The sequence below is a fragment of the Impatiens glandulifera genome, chromosome 1 (genome assembly GCF_907164915.1).
Source record: "Impatiens glandulifera chromosome 1, dImpGla2.1, whole genome shotgun sequence".
Lineage (NCBI taxonomy): Eukaryota > Viridiplantae > Streptophyta > Magnoliopsida > Ericales > Balsaminaceae > Impatiens > Impatiens glandulifera.
Genome location: NC_061862.1, coordinates 154,086,169 through 154,101,833, shown reverse-complemented (window position 1 = coordinate 154,101,833; position 15,665 = coordinate 154,086,169). Strand labels below are relative to the sequence as shown.

Below are 15,665 nucleotides of genomic sequence, written 5' to 3'. Positions count from 1 at the left end.
ACTTGTGTCGGTTTGTGGGTTGACTCACCCATAAATTTAAAACGGTTAAAAATAAAATAAAAAATGTTTTCCGTAATTTTTTTTCACGGTTTTTATATTATTACTCGTGCAAATGCACGGGCTAAATGCTAGTTAAGATAAAATCTTGTTTTATACAACTTTAACCATAAAAAAAACTCCAAATTATAAAATTTAAAAAATATATCCAAAATTTAATTGACTAATAAAAGTCTGACCATGATTAATTAGTTGCTTCTTTAATCATATGATAGAACTCAATCATTCACATAAAAAACACTCTTTAATTTATTCCAAATTTAGTTAATACATAAATGATACAATTGGTTAACGGCCTTTTTTTTTTATTTGAATTTTATAAATAATCCAACAAAATTAAAACATCCCTTCACTTTTCTCTCTTCAATCAAATCAATCAATTTATTAAAAAAAATACTAAAATACTATATATTTTAAATTATTATTATTTATATATATCAATATCATTTAAATTATTTAAAAAAATAAAAAAAATAATCATCAACAATATTTTTTTTTCTCTCCAATTATTTAAATAATCTGGATCGAACAAACCCAACACTCACATAAATATTTTTTTTACTATTATTTATAATATTTTTCAAAACATTTAACTAATTTGTTTAGATTATTCTACCTCATATTTTATTATTATTATTTTTATTATGTAATTCAAATTAGTCTGTTTTCAAATTACCCTGAAATCTACATTAATGTTTGATCTTCTCGTATGAGTTTTCATGTTTTGTAAATACTTATTATTTTGTAAGGAATTTTTTAACATTATTTTAGTCTTTTATTTTTTGCTTCTTAAGTGTAACTATTTATTTAAAGATTAAATTATTAAAATTGAATTTTTTTAAATTTATTTTAGAGACCAATTAGGATTTTAAACTTCTTTATTCAATTATCACAATTTGGAGTTCCTTATTATCAAGTTATACAAAACGAGATTTTGTGTTATAATTTCAAATGTCATTATTTATTATTTACGTGTCATTTATAATTAAATAAATTAAAGATTAATATCAATAATTTAATTACCAAATTTCAAAGTCAATAGTCAAAAACTCTAAATTCGTTAAATTTTAAATGTTACATAAATAATAAATTAACGACATTTAAGATCGTTAAAACAAAATATCGTTTTTTTATAACTTATTTATGAATTTTAAAAAAAGAAAAAATAATTAACATAATAAATAGTGCTAATTTGAAAATTCTAACAATTTATTTAATAAATAGAAATGATAATTAAAAACTCAAAACAAGCTCTTAAATCCGCGCCTAATTTTCGTCGGCGATCTTAGTACGCCATAATGGTAAAGAGATTAACGGTCCAGATTTGAATAGGCGCCGTTTGAAAAGAATAGACGGTTAGATCTTAACAAGAACATACTTAAATGATTGATCTAAAATAAGTCGGTACACAGGAAATCATTATCTCCGATCGTAATTTTATCGTTAATTCAAAACCGTCAAAGGCGCACGTTAGTTAAATCAAGCAAGGGTAAAGTTCAAAGCTCTAAAAAAAATTAATTGACAAAAAAGAAATCTCAGTCTTCTTCTAGTACTGGAAGTAGTGAAGCCAACGATACCTCCCTTCTCTCTCTACATATTTCGCTGATATCGATCTCTTAGAGCTTGAAAATGGCGTTTCTATATCCAAAATCTGAATCTACGATGCAGATTCCATCAGACTTGTGTTTGTTTGGCCATCATTTTGCCGTCCATGCATACTTTTCCTGTTTCTAGTGTTTCCGTTTGCTAATAGCTCCTTGTTTGTCTTTAATTCGATCTGTATATCTGTTTGATTGGATATAGCAGATCTGGACGATAGTCTGATGTCGGTGGGAGTAAACTTTGTTTCTATCGCCCCTGGCTCAGGTACTTTCTCTATCTGTATCATGATTTATATAGTTGCTTTCGATTTTAGCTGATTTGAATAGCTTGAATTTGATGATTCTATTAGTTTTACTTGCTGTATATTGTAATGCGGTCGGTGCATGTGGTTTGAGCATTTGATTGTTTAGTGTTTATAGTGGATAGTTCTGTATTAATCGGTTAAATATGTGTAGATAGATATTCATTTTAGTTTTGTTCTTATCTTGTGTATGATGTATGAAGAAAGATAGATACTAGCAGAAAGAGTCTCGATTCATGTTTTTACTTGTGGAAATGTTCTCCAAATAATTTATAACATACACTATTTATTTACGTTTACTTTGTGTTGTTGTAAGGAACTTGAAAAGTAAGTTTGTTGATATTGTCGGTGAACTCATTGATATTCTTGATGATCTCCGAGCTCGTTAACGTTAGATTTTATGTTTTGTTTGTTCGTTGATGAACATTTTTTATTTTGTTTTCATTGATGCTTTCAAATGGTTAATCTCGTTTTTTAGTGTGTTTGGTGACTTGGTGAACATTCGTGTTTTTGTATTGTTTTTATCGGTATGTTTAAACGACTATGATTTATATCATATTGTATGAAGTGTTTTTAAAATTTTTTGTTGATCTTTAATTGAAATGTGGGGAAACTGATATAGAAGAAACACTAAGGTATTTTATTAGTTTTTTATTCATTAATGCTGTTTTAGATACACAGAATAATAAGGGCGACAAATAAGGGAATCCAAATTTTCAACTTCAGGTGTTTAACAAGGCTAGAGCACTAGTGTTGTGGCCTTTTTCCCTTTTTTCTTCTTCCTCCTTTTGTTTTTCTTTTGCAAGATTCTGATCCCTGCTTCATGCCAAGCATGTTACATAAATCTAGTAGCTTTTTTATTACCTCAGCCAGCACTCAAGCTTCCATATATGTGAGGTTATCTGTTGCAAATCGTCAACCCTGACTTTTGTGTTGCATATCTGCCCTGATCATACTCCATATGTATCTTCTCTTTTATATAAATTGCAGGGGACGTGAAAAAGTTAAAGTGGCTGATGCTGAAGGAACTGCTCGTTTTATGTCATTTGCTGCATATAGCTGCCGCTGATTCACCTGTCAAACTTTTGGAAGCAAATTTATTATCTCCAAGAACAACTCCTTTAACTACCTCTTCATTAACTGATGTACCCCTCTCACCCAGCCGTGCTTTGTTACATAAATGGCACCGTAAAATTTATTCACCCCAAGCTGCACCAAATCTTGTTGTGCCACCATCTCAGCCTCCAAATTATGACCCATTTATAACAGCTGCTCGTCCTCCTTCAAGCTCCGGTCTGTCAAAGCCATCAATGAAGAAGAGTGCTGTTGTGCCTCCTAGTCCTAGTGCTGGTACCACACCACATGACATGACAGATATTTCCCCATCGCAGTCCAATCCATCAACTACCATTCCGGCTGGATTAGCTCAGCCCCCACTGTCTCCTCACACCTCGAGTAAGATATTTGTCTATTCTGTCTCGCTTTGTTTCTTTAAACTCATTTCCCTCTTTTGAGATTTTTTAATGAAATGACACTAGGCCGTTTTCCAAAAAAAAAAAGATATTTGTCCATTATTCCTTTTAGCATAAAAAAAAGCATCTGATTATTAGTTATTTCTGTTAAATGTTTGGGTAATGTAGCTACCAAAGAATATTGTCTATCTTATTTGTGTAACAGAATTTAAGGTTGCATTCAGAAGATTAATATGTTTGTGCTTATGGACAACCCACTTCTGAATACCATTGCTCACTTATTTGAGATTTTTGTTTGAAGGTGTCCTTTGTCACTGTGATAATTTGATTTACCTTTTCTTCTTCCAGATTGCTGTGGCCCAGACATGGTGCTTAAAAGGGGAAGCCAAGACTGTCATTGTGTATACCCAATTAAGATAGATCTTCTCCTTTTGAACGTCTCATCCAACGCAAACTGGAACCTTTTTCTTGAAGAATTTGCTTCTGAACTTGGTTTGCGGGTTTCTCAGATTGAGTTGATCAATTTTTATATGGTCACTTCATCAAGGCTTAATATTTCAATGGACATCACACCGCATACTGGAATCATTTTCCCTTCAAGTGAAGCATCTGTCATAAATTCATCGCTCTCTATGCACAAGATTCATCTAGATCCTGAATTAGTCGGTGATTACAAACTTCTCAACCTAACTTGGTTTAAACCCCTCGCTCCATCCAATGGCAAGTTTTACTTAAACTTATGCTTGCTTAAGATATTTTCTCGATTTCTACTATTACGATTTAATTATTCAAGACCTGCTTGTTAATGGATACTGTTTATGTGTAGTCTGTGGTAGCTCAATGGAACTAGTAGTATTAACTAGGATATTTATTTTTTGATAAGGAATTAATTATCATTAAATTCAAATAGGAGTTAGGGAAATTAATTAGTAAATAATACAAGATAACATCTACAAAATCAAAATCAATAATTGATGATCTAGATATCAAATTGCCTAAACAATTTACAAAAAAAAACTTCCAAATCCAACGATCATGCGATTTGTTGAGGAGATTCCTTTTTGCTGTCTGCATAAACAAATATTATATATACATACATATATATATATATTTCATTTGTTGTGGAGCAAAGCCTAGAGACACTGTTTCCTTATCTCATTGAACTCACTATCCTGTTCTGATTAAATTGGACCAGCATAACCATGAATGTTAGACAATGGATAGTTACTAGAGCTTTTCAACCTGGCTAACTATACAGACTAGACTTTATTTTATTCCACCTCTCTGTTATAGTATTTTATAGTTGATTGTGTGGCTTGCTTCAACTAGTCCAAAGGAACATAAAATATTGGTTGCTTTCAGAAGTAATAATATTACTAATTACTTGAATACTATATCTCCTTCTATGTACAAATACGTTCTGGAATTGGAATCATGCATGATTTTGTAGTGACAAGTTGTTCGCCCGTGCTTCTATGTAAATGAAGTCCCCAACTATCTGATCAGATAGTCTTACTGTATGATTGTAGGATCATGATTGTTGCTTCATATTATGGTAGAACTACTGTAGAATCTGAGCTTATTGCAATGGTGTCATAGATTAACTCATATTAAGTGCCCTTTAGGTCTTTGAGGACTTATGAGCTTTTGTCTTTTCTCCTCAGCATCAGAAATGGATGTAGACTATGACCATGCAATCTTGATCTAGTTATCACTCTCATGATATTTGGTTTTGTGTCTGTCCACAAATATTTACTAACTTCTTTCAGATGTTCACAGTAATGATTGCAGATTTGATCTAATAAAATTATGTTTAATATTTGTTTCCTCGTTTATTTCAAATATATGAACAACTAATAGAGATTAAATGAATCTATTGTAACTTATTTATCATTTATTTGTTATTGGTAAATCACTGATTGGTTTGTTATTTTCCTGCAACTGATGCAGCTCCTTTTTCTGCTGCACCAGCAAGGGCACCTTCATACTTACCTTCTGCTCCTAAGTCAATTGTCACTTCCAACAAAGGGAAACATCAAAGTCTGATTATTATTATTATTGTAATTAGTGCTGCTGTCCTGATTACGGTCATTGTTTCAATCATCACTATTTGTTCATGCATCTCTCGTCAAAGGAGGTATAAAGTATCTACCAAGGAGATTGGTGCAAGCAAAAATGAAATCCATGGTACTATATATATTTTGGTTTAAACAAGTTTTCTTACTTTTTATTTATTCCTTGATTTTTTTCTCAATCTTTTGGTTAAATGCCATAAAAGATAAAAATAAAGTATGTCAATTAAAATTTAATATATCCGTTAAGCTTTTTATGCTAAATGAAATGTGTGTAAGGATTCTATTAAAATATTAGTGTTTAGTTGTGAGTTATAGGCCCTTAAAAGTAATCAAGGGTAGTAGTTATTCTAGTAGTTATGTAATTCCCAATAATTGATTACTGTTTACTGCATATTGTCACTCAATAGGAGATATGTTTTCTTCCTCTGCTCTACTTCTTACTGAGTTCTGTTTTGCTTTTCAAATTCTCAAAGAAATCAAGCAGCAAACTGTAGATATAGCTCCAGTCACAGGATCTCTTCGCCATCCTTCCAGCACAAGGTTTCTTGCATATGAGGAACTTAAAGAAGCGACAAATAACTTCGAATCAGCTAGCATACTTGGCGAGGGTGGATTTGGTAAAGTTTTCAAGGGCGTCTTGAGTGATGGTACAGCTGTAGCAATAAAAAGACTTAGTACTGGCGGCCAACAAGGGGACAAGGAGTTCTTGGTTGAGGTAGAGATGCTTAGTCGTTTACATCACCGTAACCTTGTCAAACTTGTTGGATATTTTAGCAGTCGTGACTCTTCACAAAACCTGCTCTGCTATGAGCTTGTTCCTAATGGAAGCTTGGAGGCTTGGCTTCACGGTGAGTTCTAACATCTGCTTTGTTTAGACACAATATTGAACCTGTTTGGAAAACTAGTATATAACTCTGTTTGTAAATGATTTATTTATTTTTCCCTTCGACCTTGTTTGATCTGGGGTTATTTGAATAACCAAGTGGTTATTTTCAAATAACCTTGTTTGATGTAGGTTATGGAAAATAAGGTTATTTGGATAAAAAGACATTAGGGGTATAAATATATAATGAATACATGTATTTAAAAAAATTAAATAGAAGGTATTGTGGTTGATGATTTGAATGATGTGATTGTTGATTGGATAGTTGGGTCCCAAATAACTCACATCAATCAAGGCCTAAGATTGTTTTATGTATCATGATCCATATTAGTGTGATATTTGGCTTCCATTATGCATAAAGATTATTGTCTGGATCATAATCCTGATTATAGTTTGATTTTTTGCTTCATTTGATATAAAGATTATTTTTCATATCATGCCATTTCTGACAAACATAACCAATGCTAAATTTTCCCAAATATTATCCAATCATAAAATGTGATAATAACAAATAGGCTCATTATCATGAAATTATCCTTTCTTAACAAAACTTGTCTTCATGTATGATTCTCTAAACTGTTGCACATGATATATTTATATATATTCAAATGATTGAATTGAAAGATTTGACATGTAAAGTTAGAACTATTAGAGAATGGATGCTTTTCATCGGAATCCATTGGCTATACCTTTTTTCTTTTCTTTTTTTCACTTCAGGTCCACTGGGATTAAATTGTCCGCTAGATTGGGACAGTAGAATGAAGATCGCCCTTGATGCTGCTAGAGGACTTGCCTACCTACATGAGGACTCCCAACCATGTGTTATCCACAGAGATTTCAAAGCATCAAATATATTGCTTGAGAATGACTTCCATGCTAAAGTAGCTGATTTTGGCCTTGCCAAACAAGCCCCCGAAGGGAGGACAAATTACCTGTCTACTCGAGTTATGGGAACATTTGGGTTAGTCTTCTTCCCTCACGTTAAAAAATATTTATCTGATTGTCGCCATTTAAAATCAAAGAAATTTGATGTTCAGGTACGTAGCTCCTGAATATGCCATGACAGGCCATCTGCTCGTCAAAAGTGATGTCTATAGTTATGGAGTTGTCCTGTTAGAGCTGCTGACTGGGAAGAAGCCAGTAGAAATGTCTCAACCATCCGGGCAGGAGAATCTTGTTGCATGGGTGAGTTGATTCAATTTCGTGATTCATTGAATCCCTAAAATCATGAAATTCTTGAAAAATATGTGTTTATTTGGTTTTCAGGCAAGGCCAATTCTAAGGGATAAGGAAAGGCTAGATGAACTTGCAGATTCAAGACTCGAGAGGAAGTATCCTAAAGAAGACTTCAATAGGGTTTGTACTATAGCAGCAGCCTGTGTATCCCCGGAGGCAAGTCAACGACCCACAATGGGAGAAGTAGTGCAGTCGCTAAAAATGGTTCAACGCGTAACTGAATACCAAGAATCCAGTAATGCCCCAAATTCCATACCCAACAATAATAACAACAACAAGCAATCATATACTACTTTTGAATCGGATGGAACATCATCCATCTTCTCGTCAGGTCATTACTCTGCTCTCAGCGGCTTTGAGAATGACAATCTTCCACGACCTGCTGTATTTTCTGAAGATCTTCATGAAGGCCGTTAATAAGGTTGGAGCATAATTTGAAATTATTTATCTGAGTTTTTGTTTTGTTTTTATTAAAAATGAAAATCTAAAAATGGAATCGAAATCTTGATGGGGGTATTAGAATTATTGGTAGGTTCTCCGGCTCGAGCTTTCTTTCAGTCTTTACTACATCTATAGAGGTGTCGGTTCTCTTTAGTGGAATGTACATATTCCGGTTAGCTTTATCATGTATTTTTGGACTTGCTTATAGGGTTTATGATCATTTCCTCTATAACTATTGTTGTAATGGTGTAATGTTTGTGTTTTTGTATTTAGAGCTTGTTGGATGTAAGTTTGAAAAAAAAATTATTGTTTGTTGTAATATATATATATATATATATATATTTTTTTTTTTAAATAGTTGATATTTATTCTCCTAACTTTGTGTCAATTATCATGTCCTAGTCTCTAAAAAACGAAGTTCAATTAAAATCGTAAGTGTTTAATTTAAAAAATATTAATTATATTTAGATAATGTTATATATATATAAAATTAAAAAAAAAGAAAATTATATTTATAAAATTAATTATTTTAATTAATTTATTTAAATGATAACTTTTTTATTTATTTATAAATAGTATTTTTAAGGTAAAATAGTATAAAATAGTAAATCGAAAATGGTTTATAAATTCGTAAAATCTTATTAACATAAATTTAAAATGATAAAATTTTATTTATTTAAGAATTTACTCAAAATTAGACTTATTAACCTTTTTGAAATTAAAAAACCTTCCAATTTTAAAAAGATTTAAATAAAAAATAGTAAAAATACAAACAAAATAACCAATCTCATAATTTATATATATTTTTAATAAAAAATAATTTTGACATATCCATATTTATTTTATTACTTTTTAAGCTTAGTCGACTCAAAAGAAAGATTGAAAAAATAATATAACATATAAATACTTGCAGGTAGGTGTTGCAGGAAAAGGGCAAGAGTACATAAAAAGGAAGGTAATGGTAATGGACGAAGACTCGAAGAGATGGAGATGATTTTACTGGACTGAGTCAGTCTTGACTGAGACATGGCTAATCCAACAAAATTCTCACAGCCCTTCGCTTTTAAGAATATAAATGGAGATGATTATCATCCCCCTTTATCCTCTTCCTTTAACCCTAACCCTAACTCTTCTTCTTCCTTTTCCTTTTCCTTTCTCTCTCCATCTTTCTCAAAATCACCACCGACCTCCTTTTTCTACGACGGAGAGGAAGGTATGTTCTATTTATGTTCCATTTCTATGTCGATCTAAGATTTCACCTTATATGTTTTGATTTCTTCTTTAAACAGTTGATCTGTTGTTACAAGTGACATTTCTTCAATGGAAGTGTTTGGTTGTCCTAAACTAGAGACTGGTGGTTGTACTACTATAAGAAAGAAGAGGAGTCAGAGTTCAAGAAGGCCTAGACCTGATTCCCTTCGATTTCTTGATAGCCGTTCACCATTGTCATCTACTCCGCCTTTAGATGATGATGATACTAGTAGTGATGATGATACCATTAGGAGGAAGGAACTTAATCTAAGTCAGTTTGGTTTAGGGGATAATTCTTATAATAGTGGAAATGGTTTGAATCAGAAAAGGAGACGTGAAGGTGTACTTGCTCCTGCTAATTGGAAAAGATTAAGTAAGAGGAGTGAGGATGATGATGATCATCATGGTGGAACTTCTGATTTTGATGGAAATGGGAATAAGGTGGTTAGAAAGATGAAACTCAAAGTTGGTGGTGTATCGAGAACCATTCAGTCACATGATTTAGCGGGTCATGGTTCTTCTTCTTCGAGAAGTGCTCGAACTTCAGATGCTCTGAGGTCACGGCAAAAGTTGATTCTTCAGGTAACTCCTTGTCAAGTGTATGTGACCCTCTTCAGGGTGCTTTTGATAAAACTGAAACTTTAGTGCTTAATGCTCAATACTGAGTTTTAAATGCGAATGTATTTAGTATCTGAAAATTAAATGGTAAAATAAACCAAATAAAAATATCTATATATGAGCCTTTTTGAATATTAGTATTTTGTCACAGTCAAAATCAGTTTTTTATAATTGCCAATGTAAAAATTGAAAGTGATTTTGTTTGCATTTGGTATAAAAGTGTGATCGAAGTGGATGAAACTTTTTAGGTGGATGGAAAAGTGATTTTTTTGCCAAATTTGTTGATCATGGTATAAAAGATACTTTAGATAGCAACATTTTTGCCAATTCGAAAAATATGTAAGTTAGATTTGATAAAATGTGGAACACTGGAACCAATGTCTGGAAAGCACTTCAAGATATTTTACTCTTATACTGACGTCATTTGATTAGTTTCTAGGGTTAAAGTTGTTTTTTGGACGCTTTTACTTATGACCGTGTTAAGTTATTTATAATTTACCGAATTAGGGAACAGCTTATAACAAGCTGAATTTAAAGAATTAAGTGGTTTTAAGTAACAACCAACTAGATTAAAGGATAAATCATGTTACCACTGCCTAGTCTTTTGTGACATGGTCATTTTATTTTTAATAGTTGATTATGATATGGTAGGATGATTCTGATGGTGACCTTCAAGGAAACAACTTGAAGAATAACATCTCCAAAAACAGTTCTGGTCGTGCAAAAGATGATTATTCAAACCGTAAGATGCATGTAAAGAATGCTAGTGGAGACCACCATTCAGAGCCTGTTCGTAAAAGCAAGAGGGTTCCAAAGAGGCGTGTATTGGATGGTTCCTTTGACGAAGACGACGAAGATGATGAGATTAGGTACCTGGAGAAGCTTAAATATTCCAAGGCGGCGGCTGCTGCTGCTGCTTTGGCAAAGAAGGATTTGGATGAAGACTCCAGTAGGAAATTTGAACGAATTTCCAGGGTTTATAAGAATGGTAAAGTCGATGTAGATTCTGTTGATGTTAAGAAGAGAACCATATCTGAAAGAGGATCAGATGACACAGATTACGAGGAGGAAGAAGGTGAGGAGGATGTGGTCTCAGATTGCGAAAATGAAGGTGGAAAGAAGTGGAAGAAACAGAAGAAGGAACAAACCGAATTTTCAATGAGTGAAAGTAAGAAGGAGCCTGCTCTTACTACCCGCCAACGGGCTCTTTTGTGTGGTAAGGAAGCTCCATCCATGTCTGGTGCGAGTATAGAGTTTCCTAATGGACTTCCACCTGCCTCCTCTTCACGAAGTAAGTAGTAATAGTAGTATCCATGCATCAATTATCTGAAAACATCATTTTTTTGCTGACAATCATCATCATAATTTGTATAGAGCAAAAAGAGAAGCTTTCTGAAGTGGAGCTACAACTGAAGAAAGTCGAGGCTGCTCAAAGACGTAAGTTGCAAGTTGAGAAAGCGGCAAGAGAGTCCGAGGTTTGTTTGTTGAAGGGTTATTTGGATTCAATTCAAATAATAACCCCTTTATCCCATCACCATTCAAATCATCATATAAAATATTTTTATAACATTTTAAAATATTAATACAAATGATATTTTAGTCATTTTAACCCAAATAATCAAATTTGTCATCAAATAAAATTTAATTTTCCAAATAATTATTTAAAAAAAAAACTACATCAAACAAGCTCTTATTGTTTTTGTTTCTTTATCTGGATTCGTTTCTAGATACATAACCGTCTGTAAACTAAGTTCTTCAGAGACAGATGTTTTGTTTCTGCATCTTGAAACGGATCTGGATAAACAGGCCCATTTGGCAACACTATTTTGCATTTGGATTTGGGTATGGTTTGGATGAGAAATCGTCAATAAATTTACTTCTAATTAAGTTACGTCTCAAAACATTTTTTCATCTAGACCCATATTCGGAAGAGATACATTAAAAAAAAGTGTTATCAAAGAAATTTATCAAAGATTTCTCATCCAAACCCAGACTGTGACTCGGAATGAGACCCAAAAAATAAATGTTTCCATGTAGGGCTGATTATTTTTGTCTGATTTCTCATCTAGGTGCAAATCCATATAGGATCTTACTTGAACGCAGATTAGAAAGAAAAAAATAATTGTATTTAAAATAAAACTAAGCATGTATTCCAAATATGATGTATGTTTTAATGAAACGCATTTAACTGAAGTCAATATTATTTAGGCGGAGGCAATTAGAAAAATTCTTGGTCAAGATTCGAGTAGGAAGAAGCGGGAAGAGAAAATCAAGAAGCGACAAGAAGAGTTAGCACAGGTGAGTTTGCAAGATACTTTTGTATTTTCTGTCTTTAAGATGTGAAAGTATTGACAATGGAATTATATACAGGAAAAGGCTGCTACTGCTTTGATGCTTTCATCAACTACAATTAGATGGGTTATGGGGCCAAATGGGACGAGAGTGATATTCCCAACGGAGATGGGACTGCCTAGTATATTTGACCAGAATCATTGCAGGTACCCTCCACCACGAGAATCGTGTGCAGGTCCTTCTTGCAGCAACCCGTATAAGTATCGTGATTCCAAATCGAAACTTCCTTTGTGCAGTCTCTATTGCTACAAGGCCATTCATGAGAAGTCTAACCTAACATGCTAATAATAATATTTAGCAGGAAACCTAACACTAGTACTATTTGTTATAATGGGAATTTGTTGTAACGATTTGAAAAGGTTTCCAAGACGAATAATTGGTTCAGTATGTTATAAAACTCTATTGAGTTTCTTAATGTTTGGCTTCGTCCTGTTCTCCTCTTTTCTTCATAGCTCTTGTTTTTTCTTTCTTTGCATTGTTAGTTGTATATTGAAAAGTTAACACAACTAAACCCTCTCTCTTTAATTTCGCTTTTTTCTTATTATTCCTTGAGAAAGATGGTAGAACCTGAAGATAAGCCAGAGCTTGCGTTCTCCAATTTGTGAGTTATTCCATTTTGGTTTCTTTCTTAGTTTTGCTTGTTGTTTATTATTCTTAACTGATCCATGCATGCTTGATTGATTGTCTTTCTTAACAACAGGATGGGAGGGAGCTTTTCTGCTTAGTTCTGGGGCACACTAAAGGTGACAATTTTTAAGAATCTCTTTTAAAATGCATTTTTCTTTACTGTATTAACTTAGGATAGCCTAAGGTGGACAAACAGAAGTAGACATTCAGGTAAGTTGATATTGTTCTTGGTCCTTCTTCCTTGAACAAATAAGCTTTAAAGTGAATTGGACCACTTTGTGATAAACACTGACAAATTTAAAAATAAAAAAGGATTTTTATGGGATATTTTTTAAGGATGGGTGGATGGATGTAGTGTAACCTCAGATTTCATTGAATAGGGGTCCCTAGAAGACAATGACTTTTGTACGTTCCACAAACCATGTTGAATTAGTAATTTTCTTTTGTAAGATCCAGCCAACCAGTAATACTAGTTCTTCTTCTTCCAAAGTAAGCTATATAACAATGCATTTCTTGTTGGCAGTTCACATGCTTTAGCCAAAACGAATTGTAAATTCCTAAAAACTGTCAAAAGCAGAAGGAAGATTCTGTTGCCGGATCCAAATGACTCATGTAAGGCCATTAAGGGAAATGCCAATAGAAGCAAATTCTTTCTTATCCTCTCTCTCTCTCTCTCTCACACACACACACACACAACAGATCACCCACTATGAGAAGAAAATAGAGAGTTATCTTATGACTTGAAAAGTTAAGTACTAACACAAACATTAATGTTGTCAATCTAACATCTGTTTCATACTAATAGAAAGACCGAAATGATATTATTATTTTGAATATGAACAAACAAGATAAACTGCATAATAGTAGGACACATGAAGAAGGGTGAGCTCTCATCGAACAAACGTCATAAGTTTGGAAAACGATGAGGGAAACATGGGTAGTTCCTCCAGTTCGTCAAAGAAGCTGCCATCATTTTCGTCCTCCATTGGCAATAACTCTGATGATGGCTCTAATGAGAGAGGTGGTGGTTCCCCACCATCAAAGAAGACATGATTAGAACATAAGTTATCACCAAAAGGGTATTCTTCTCTTTGATGGTTAATTATAAGACTGTTGAATGGTGATTGGGAATAGTAATGGAAAACATGGGCTTCTTCTTCGTCGTTTTGGTAATGATCATGCTCTTCTTCTTCTTTTTCTTTATTATATTGATCTGGATCTTGATATTCCTTTTTTGAGGTGGTGGTGGTGATGATTGGAAGTAGTTCTAATTCTTCCTCTTCTGTTTGTGTTTGGTTTTGGTTTTGGTTGGTTTGTTCATGTTGAGAGGGATTGGTTATGGAAGAGGAAGAAGAAGAGGAAGAGAGATCGGGAGAAGGATGATTATGGGTTGAAGTGTAAGTGATGATTATCATTGAGGTATCTGTTTTGCATCTCTCTACTTGTTTTTTTGCTGAACATCCCTTTGAAGTGCTGCATCTGTAATACCCCCTATATGCATATACATAAAAAAGAAAAGAGAAAGAGAGATTAGTTTGATGATTGGTTTAATTAAGACAAAAATGAAAACTTTTTATGATGATATGCCCTTGAACCTTGGAAAAGGGGTTCCCTTGATAGGCTTTTGACCATACTTTCTCCATGACCAAGAATCTGAAGGTGGTGGCCCTTCACTCTTCTGCTTCCCTCCATACTTATTTGCTTCCACCTTCACAGTCACCACTGTTTTCTGAACTATCTTCCTATTTGAAAAACAAACAAAACCCAGTTAGATCATGGCTAATCATCTTCTTACAAAACAATTAGAAGACAGAAGAGAGAGAAAAAAGAGTATGCCTTCTTTTGGATGCCTGAGCTTCTTCTTCTTGTTCATGTTCTTGTTCATCTGCCTCTGGTATGATCTCTAAAGATGTGGATCCATCCATAGTTGTTACACTTTCACTATATCTCTTATCAGATTTTTTCAACCAGAAAAAAAGTAGGAAAGGAAGGAAATAGGGATCAAGTTCAGTGTATAGATTAGGAGAGAGAGAGAGAGAAAGAGATGACAATTAAATACAAAACCCACACACAACTGACATTTCAATTTGAGCAGCCTCAATAATTAATAAAGCAGCAGCCTTTAACTCATCTGCAAGCATGGAGATTTATTTATTAATTTTTTTTATTTTTTTTAATTTGTCTAGTAGTGAAGATAAACTTTCATTGGTTGCCATGTGGATCTTCTTCTATATAGTTGTTTCTCCAAAATCTAATCTTTCCTCAGAAGTCCTGTTTGGTTACTATTAGCCTTTCTTCTCTTTTTGTTATCTAGTAATATTAGAGCCAATACATATGTTACATTCTTTTATTGCCCATTTGGTTTGGAAATGATTTTGTGTGGATATCAAGTAGATTATTTTTAATTAATATATATACACACGATGAAATGATAGGGGACTAGAACAATATGACAAAAAAGTTGATAGAGATGAAGTATCAATGTTTTTGTCGTGATAGGGAGCGAAAATTTGTTGTTATAAATGGTGTCGGGAATGATGTGTCAACACCTGAGTGAACTTGAATCAAATAAAAGATGTTTTAAGTCTACTTGTGTACATTCACATCATTCTCGACACCATCCATTGAATGATACCAAATTTTCGCTCTCTATCATTACGCTTCATATGTATATAATTTTTTTTAGGGCCTCCATTTCAACCAACTTAAATTGTTGATCTCTTGAGAACTCTTAAGAACTATTCATTTAT

At 33.1% G+C, this 15,665-nt stretch overlaps 3 protein-coding genes across 4 annotated transcripts; 2 read left to right on the top strand and 1 right to left on the bottom strand.

Annotated features, from left to right (window-relative positions):
* Positions 1-1,582: 1,582 nt before the first annotated feature.
* LOC124920246 (serine/threonine-protein kinase PBS1-like) lies at positions 1,583-8,390 on the top strand. The gene is made up of 8 exons (XM_047460691.1): positions 1,583-1,923; positions 2,951-3,415; positions 3,781-4,152; positions 5,383-5,619; positions 5,981-6,355; positions 7,108-7,351; positions 7,428-7,575; positions 7,657-8,390. The coding sequence occupies exons 1-8, from the start codon at positions 1,881-1,883 to the stop codon at positions 8,041-8,043; spliced, it is 2,271 nt and encodes a 756-aa protein (XP_047316647.1). The 5' UTR covers positions 1,583-1,880; the 3' UTR covers positions 8,044-8,390.
* Positions 8,391-9,020: 630 nt separating this feature from the next.
* Positions 9,021-12,737, top strand: LOC124920245 (eukaryotic translation initiation factor 5B-like). Of its 2 annotated transcripts, XM_047460689.1 has the most exons (7): positions 9,021-9,280; positions 9,357-9,900; positions 10,588-10,924; positions 10,994-11,227; positions 11,311-11,411; positions 12,145-12,234; positions 12,307-12,737. In XM_047460689.1, exons 2-7 carry the CDS (start codon positions 9,388-9,390, stop codon positions 12,571-12,573), a joined length of 1,542 nt encoding a protein of 513 aa, XP_047316645.1. In that variant the 5' UTR covers positions 9,021-9,280; positions 9,357-9,387; the 3' UTR covers positions 12,574-12,737. The 2 variants fall into 2 exon arrangements, with proteins under 2 accessions (XP_047316645.1, XP_047316644.1); XM_047460688.1 differs by having other exon boundaries at positions 10,588-11,227.
* Positions 12,738-13,645: 908 nt separating this feature from the next.
* Positions 13,646-14,998, bottom strand: LOC124920244 (probable WRKY transcription factor 69). Its single transcript, XM_047460687.1, has 3 exons — positions 14,752-14,998; positions 14,511-14,657; positions 13,646-14,406 (listed from the first exon to the last, which is right to left on the bottom strand). The coding sequence occupies exons 1-3, from the start codon at positions 14,838-14,840 to the stop codon at positions 13,806-13,808; spliced, it is 837 nt and encodes a 278-aa protein (XP_047316643.1). The 5' UTR covers positions 14,841-14,998; the 3' UTR covers positions 13,646-13,805.
* Between the last annotated feature and the right edge of the window lie 667 nt (positions 14,999-15,665).

What these genes read in the sequence shown, in the direction of transcription:
- LOC124920246 (XM_047460691.1), top strand. Translation starts at nt 1,881, where the DNA reads ATGTCGGTGGGAGTAAACTTTGTTTCTATCGCCCCTGGCTCAG. An exon ending in AAGCAAAAATGAAATCCATG is followed by an intron (nt 5,620 to 5,980) that starts GTACTATATATA and finishes AAATTCTCAAAG; the next exon opens with AAATCAAGCAGCAAACTGTA. An exon ending in CGAGTTATGGGAACATTTGG is followed by an intron (nt 7,352 to 7,427) that starts GTTAGTCTTCTT and finishes TTTGATGTTCAG; the next exon opens with GTACGTAGCTCCTGAATATG.
- LOC124920245 (XM_047460688.1), top strand. Translation starts at nt 9,388, where the DNA reads ATGGAAGTGTTTGGTTGTCCTAAACTAGAGACTGGTGGTTGTACTACT. An exon ending in AAGCGGCAAGAGAGTCCGAG is followed by an intron (nt 11,412 to 12,144) that starts GTTTGTTTGTTG and finishes AATATTATTTAG; the next exon opens with GCGGAGGCAATTAGAAAAAT. An exon ending in GACAAGAAGAGTTAGCACAG is followed by an intron (nt 12,235 to 12,306) that starts GTGAGTTTGCAA and finishes AATTATATACAG; the next exon opens with GAAAAGGCTGCTACTGCTTT.
- LOC124920244 (XM_047460687.1), bottom strand. Translation starts at nt 14,840, where the DNA reads ATGGATGGATCCACATCTTTAGAGATCATACCAGAGGCAGATGAACAA. An exon ending in GCTCAGGCATCCAAAAGAAG is followed by an intron (nt 14,658 to 14,751) that starts GCATACTCTTTT and finishes TTTTTCAAATAG; the next exon opens with GAAGATAGTTCAGAAAACAG. An exon ending in AAGGGAACCCCTTTTCCAAG is followed by an intron (nt 14,407 to 14,510) that starts GTTCAAGGGCAT and finishes ATATGCATATAG; the next exon opens with GGGGTATTACAGATGCAGCA.